Source organism: Anabrus simplex, chromosome 9 (genome assembly GCF_040414725.1).
Source record: "Anabrus simplex isolate iqAnaSimp1 chromosome 9, ASM4041472v1, whole genome shotgun sequence".
In the NCBI taxonomy this organism is placed as follows: domain Eukaryota; kingdom Metazoa; phylum Arthropoda; class Insecta; order Orthoptera; family Tettigoniidae; genus Anabrus; species Anabrus simplex.
This window is the reverse complement of record NC_090273.1, coordinates 19,612,873-19,618,872: the sequence shown is the minus strand read 5'-3', so window position 1 is coordinate 19,618,872 and position 6,000 is coordinate 19,612,873. Positions and strand designations below refer to the sequence as shown.

At 39.3% G+C, this 6,000-nt stretch overlaps 1 protein-coding gene across 2 annotated transcripts in view; it reads left to right on the top strand.

Moving 5' to 3' along the window:
- The first annotated feature begins 1,068 nt into the window (after positions 1–1,068).
- Positions 1,069–6,000, top strand: part of LOC136881066 (serine/arginine-rich splicing factor 7) — a 30,443-nt gene continuing 25,511 nt past the window's right edge. The window contains exons 1-2 of one of the 2 annotated variants that reach the window (XM_067153674.2): positions 1,069–1,217; positions 1,682–1,751. In XM_067153674.2, coding sequence (XP_067009775.1) covers positions 1,694–1,751 — 58 coding nt within the window. In that variant the 5' untranslated portion in view covers positions 1,069–1,217; positions 1,682–1,693. The remainder of the gene's footprint in view (positions 1,218–1,681; positions 1,752–6,000) is intronic. The other variant, XM_067153675.2, reaches the window with a different exon arrangement.

The following is a 6,000-nucleotide window of genomic DNA, read 5'->3' as shown; positions in this document are numbered from 1 at the left end:
TATTCATTACAGAGTAACGAATAAGTTACATGGTTGTGAGCAACTGCAAAGTGACCTCGATGGTATTGTGAGATGGACAGTAGGCAATGTTATGATGATAAACGGGGATAAAAGTCAGGTTGTGAGTTCTACAAATAGGAAAAGTCCTCTCAGTTTTAATTACTGCTTAATGGGGTGAAAGTTCCCTTTGGGGATCATTGTAAATACCTAGGTATTAATATAAGGAAATATCTTCATTGGGGTAATCACATAAATATGATTGTACATGAAGTGTACAGGTCTCTACACATGGTTATGGGGGTATTTTGGGGTTGTAGAAAGGATGTAAAAGAGAGATAATATTTGTCTCTGGTGAGACCTCAACTAGAGTATGGTTCCAGTGTATGGGACCCTTACCAGGATTACTTAATTCAGGGACTGGGAAAAATCCAAAGAAAAGCAGCTCGATTTGTTCTGGGCGATTTCCGACAAAAGAGTAGCGTTACAAGAATGTTCCAAAGCCTGGGCTGGGAAGAGTTGGGAGACGAGCTGCTCGAAAGTTCTATTTTCCGAGCTGTCAGTGGAGAGATGGCGTGGGAGGACATCAGTAAACGAATAAGTTTGAGTGGTGTATTTAAAGGTAGGAAAGAACACAATATGAAAAGAAAGTTGGAATTCAAGAGGACAAATTGGGGCAAATATTCGTTTTTAAGAAAGGGGAATTAGGGATTGGAATAACGTACCAAGGAAGATGTTCAATAAATTCCAGTTTGTTTGCAATCAGTTACGAAAAGGCTAGGAAAGCAACAGATAGGGTATCTGCCACCAGGGCGACGTCCCTAAATGCAGATCAGTAGGCCTAATGACTGATTGTGGTAGTGTTTTTTTTTTTTTTTTTTTCTATTTTCTCAAAATATGCTGGAGTGGACTTCTCCCTTTTGCTTTAAGGCGACTCATTTGAAAATAGTCTGTATGGCGTGGTGCTCTAGGAGGCCGTGCTATATTGGTTTGGGCCCAACGAGCTAGCTCGTTGTTTGGGCCATTTTGTTCGCGCTTAGTGTAAATTCTTTGTTTGCAATCTGACATCGGTGCGCATTACCCATGAGCGCGAGTATATTCTTGGTTCGGCGTCCTTTCTCTCGCATATGACGCCATTTTATTACTGATGGGTTCCAAGTAGCTGTGGGGGTTTCGTGAATTGTTTGTATTACGCAGTATATCTTCATCAGAAAATATAGGTAATAACTGATTTTCCTAATATTCGTATTCATTATTTGCTATCGAGGGAAATAGGGGAGGTTTTATTTAATATTTTGGGGCACTTCTGCGTACTAACATAACTTGCCGGTACCAAGCTTCGGGAAAACTTGCACGCAGTGTGTCATTTGATAGTTATGACTGAATAGCGTATGTTTTTCAATGTAGGGTAGGTTTGGATTACAAGTTCGTGGTTGAAATGTATTCCTTTTTCTTTTTTTGAATTTCGTCTTCGAGCATGCTTTTAGTGTTTTGATTTATTCCTCGTTAATCGATTTTATCCATGTTTTCTAGTTCAATAAAATTTTAACATCCTGTTATATGCGACTTCTAGGTGTAGTTGTATACATTCATTGTTTTGGAGAACGTCTTTGTAGATTCCTTACAGCGTTTCTGTTCTGGGCTTTATGTGGCTTTGTTCTTCATTGGTTTCCTCCTATTTTAGCAGGGCAGAGGTATGTCGCGCTACAGAGATTCTGGCTCCTCGGACTGCAAGATTTATGTCGGAGATCTGGGTGAGTATTGTATTCTGAATGAATACTGTTTGGAATATTGCTCCTATATAGCCAGATTGTGTTTTGTTTATCTTCAACATGCCATGTGTGTCAAAATCTTCAGATATGTTCTGTAGCGGTCAAATAAGAGCGTAATTAACCTCGCGAATTTGTTTTATTAGTATACAACGCATAAATGTGCATTCAGAATAACCTAACGGATGATAAATGGTAGAAATCTTCCCTCATACTGGCCGATAGAGGAAAGGTGTATTCATTAGTGATGCCAGGTTGTTGCGATCCGGCTTTAAGTAGTATAACTTTCTTACGTAAGGGCCTTCGTGTTGTTCTAGGGTTACATTTGTACGCGTTTAAGTTATTTAGTTAAACTTTAAATATCAGTTTTAGGAACAGTGTATGTTTAACTTTATTATGTAGTAATTTAAGTGATTGCAGCCAGTGGACAAAAAGTCACAAATGTAGGCTAAAGTAATCAGAGGTGCAAAACATAGACTAAATTTAATCTGTTAATGCAGTGGTCAACCAAACCAACTGTGAATCTCCTGGTAATGTATCAACACTTATATCTTCTTCATGCCTGCAAAAACCAATGTGTGAAATATTTTTGCTTTGAACTTTGGCCAGTATGGTTCTGTCATATATGGTTCAATATTGTGCGAATATTGTCGAAGAATTCTCGCTATAGTCCCGTTTTTATGAGTTTCGACTTGACATTTAGCCGGAAGTCAGACGGTGGTGCCAAACTGCTACGAATACAAACAGCTGATTTACGATACAGAACACGAACAGAAATGCAAATACTGGAATATAAGTCCATAATCAGTTATTCTTTGTAGCAACATACATGATTCACATAAGATGAACAATAATACACAACACATTTAGGGTAAGGCTACAAGATAAAAATATGTCATTGCTCGAACAGATAAAAAGTGAGAAAATTAAATTAAATTTCTACTCAGCATGTAGAAGACCTACCGTTGCTTTTAGGTTGTTTCCCGTAACGAAGGAAATTATCCTACGAAGCGAATATACCACCCATTTCTGAGTCACTATCGGCATTGTCATCGTCTGTTGAGGTTTCACTCTCGCTTGATCCTACAGAGATAATAAAGTATTCAACATAATCGTCTGTGAGACTTTCTTTCTCCCAAGCTTTAATCATCTAACGTTGCTCTAGTCCTCCGCACTTATACAGCCTACAGCTTCGAAAATAAGTCTTTCAAATTCTGAAACTGTGAACAGTCTGTTATTCACAGCTACATAATCCTTCACTTAGGCCAAAATCAGTTCTATGGCGTTAAAATGGCAAGGGTATAGTGGAAGGTGAACTACTTTATTCGCGTTCCTTCTGGCTGTTTCATCCACCACATAAACTAGGCACTGGGGCTTGTTTTGTTTCAAGAGATGCATAAGATCCACCTTCCCCATGTCATCGCGAACCGAAATACTGTGCTCTTTCTCCCATTTAATCAGCTCGTTCTTTGTAGCCGCCATTGTTGGTGCTTTGTCAAGAATGACTCCCTAACATTACAAACAATTTCCCGGGCCTGGCTCTTTAGTGAAGTACCGCGTCCGAAGAGCTTTCTTCTCTTGGGAGCTTCATCCTTAGACATAGGCGTCGACATGACAGAATATCAAATTCACACACGGGCCTAAAATTAACCTACTATATTACTACTGAACGAAATATTAAACCAAGCTACTATATAAAATAGATCACCTGTTACACACTATTCACTACAATATAACGCGTTATGCTATTAAAAATGCTAAACAAATCATTTATAAACTCTACAATACGAAATATAAACGAACAACCTAGCACAGAGACACAAAAAGACCGCAAAAAGATCTGACCACAATACAATACACAGCTGATAGCACGTGGTTACAGTAAACAACAAATCGACAACACTGCTAACTAGAACTGGAGTCTAACGCGCTCTATCGGAGTGATCGGCTGCCTATGATTGGCTGTTGATTAATTCACTTACCCTCCGCCAAAAGGCAGCGCTCAAACGTCAAGTCGAAACTCATAATAACTGAACTATAGTCGTGTGTGCTGTGGCTCTGTATTTCTCCAAGATTGTTTTCCCAAGAGAAGCGGTGATATACTGGGTTTTTCTGAAAAACACATAATTGCAGGGATAGATTAATCGCATGTACCAGGAAAGTAAAGGAGAGAAGATTTATGTAGACTCGCTTCCATGAGCTGGACAAAACTTGGTGTGGGCAGCCTGTGCCATTTTCGCTGTGAAAGGTATCGCATAATTTTGTTCCAACAAAGAACTATCTTCATCAGAGTATTGTGAAATGTGATTCAGTGTTAATGTTAAATTTTGTACTTGCATCTTTGTGTGCAATTATTATTATTCCTGGCATGTAAAGAAAAAGTGTTACATTTGTCCAGAAATGCATATTTTTGAGATCAGACTCTTATCGGACCATCAAATGCCATGAGCTGACATGTTTCGTGCACTTTCGTGGTGTGACACTAATCATCTGTATTACTCGGGAAACTTTTTAGTGATACTTCGTTTTTACAGGGGTGAGAAGTAAGGAAGGAGCTAGCCTAGTTCTGGTAATACTGCCAATTGAATGGAAATGAAACCTGAATTGAATGTATAGTATGATAGATAATTACGAATTTTCGAAACCTTTAGGCCTGGTTTCTTACTCTGTTAAATTTTACTTAACAAATGTTAACAATTGTTATTAATTTAATGCTTCGTTTAAAAGTACTCTGTTTCACGAACACATTTCCAACATTTGTTGCGAAACAAATGTTAAAGACAAATTACATTTCCGTGAGGTTTCTAAACACGTTTGGCAGTGAGCTTCTTTTGTTTCTTTACATAAAGCGCTCCTAGTCCATACCTGCCAACCCTTCTGATTCGCCCAGTAACTTTCCGGTTTTTTTAAACTAGTCTTCCGATTTTGCGATTTATTCTTCTTCCTATGCTTGACCAATATAACCTCCAGTATGGTCGGTAATCTTCCCCTAGGTTAAAGGAAACATTTTTGTGTGTGAGGGTGCGTAATTTACGCAACCCTATTTTTAATTGTATTTATTTGATGCTTTATTTGGAGTGTATCGTCCGTCGCTTTTGTTTATCGTGCTTTACAGCTCGGGGTTCGGGACGGAGTGCGTGGTTCGCGCACTGTTAAAATCGTTTCTGCGCGTAGTTGCGTTGAAGCTGTAGACCCCATGTTTTTTCTTGCGGTTCTGTGCTTTTTTCGCCTGTAAAAGTCATATATTAATAATGGATGAGACACATTAATCTGTTTTGTATGCGATAGTTTTGCATATTTCTGTGCATTTGTGTTCATTCTTACTTCCTAATATTGAGTTGCATGTATTTGAGGGAATGGTAAAACTTCCATAAGCGGGCCGGGCATGGCGCGCCTCACACTCTGCTCGCTGTATACGCGTAGGCTTGGTGGCGGATGATGCTGTCACCAACTGTTGAGAAAATGTGACGATCGTTTACAACCACTAAATTATCTTTTTTTCTTGCCGTGCGTGCAGCATGCGCCGCAGCGATAGTTAAGAGCCTCTCGAAGGGAGTAGGGGGCCCCTGTTTTCATGACAGAGCTTGGCTTGGATTTACAAAGATAGGTTACAACTACTAAATTACATTGGTAACCGTGTGGCCACTGATCATGAGACCTCTAGCGGGGAAAAAAGTTACATAGACTTCTTCACAGCTGTTCGGAGCTGGCCAATGGGAGTAAAGATAATGGTGGCAATTTCTTCTTTCATGCTGTCTTGCTTTCAATTTTTCTATATATATGCTTTTTGGGGTGAGATGGTGGGTTTATAGCAAGCGTAGAGGAAGGATCTCTCCTCTCTGGTACTCCAGGTAATGTAAAACGTTCCTTTTTAATCTTTACTAATGATTACCAATGCCGGCCCGCTTGCGAAAGCGCCACCCAGGGAGTTGTGTCTGTGACAGTTTCTGGTATTTTCTCTTCACGTTATGGCCAAAAAACATAACGGTCGTTATCTCCAAGTGTTCAGAGATACTTATAAAATTAAATTTCCGTTCATTTTACAGTCTAAGGTAAAACTTTACTTCCCGCAGCCCAACGTTTATAACATTATAGGGAAGTGAAAATAATGTAAATCTTACTTGGAATTCCTTTTAGAGGAGAGATGTGTTCATTGCCATGTCTAGGAACCCACCAGCCCGCCCCGAGAAATATATTTACTTTTATAACCTAATAAAGAGCAGTAGCCGCCATC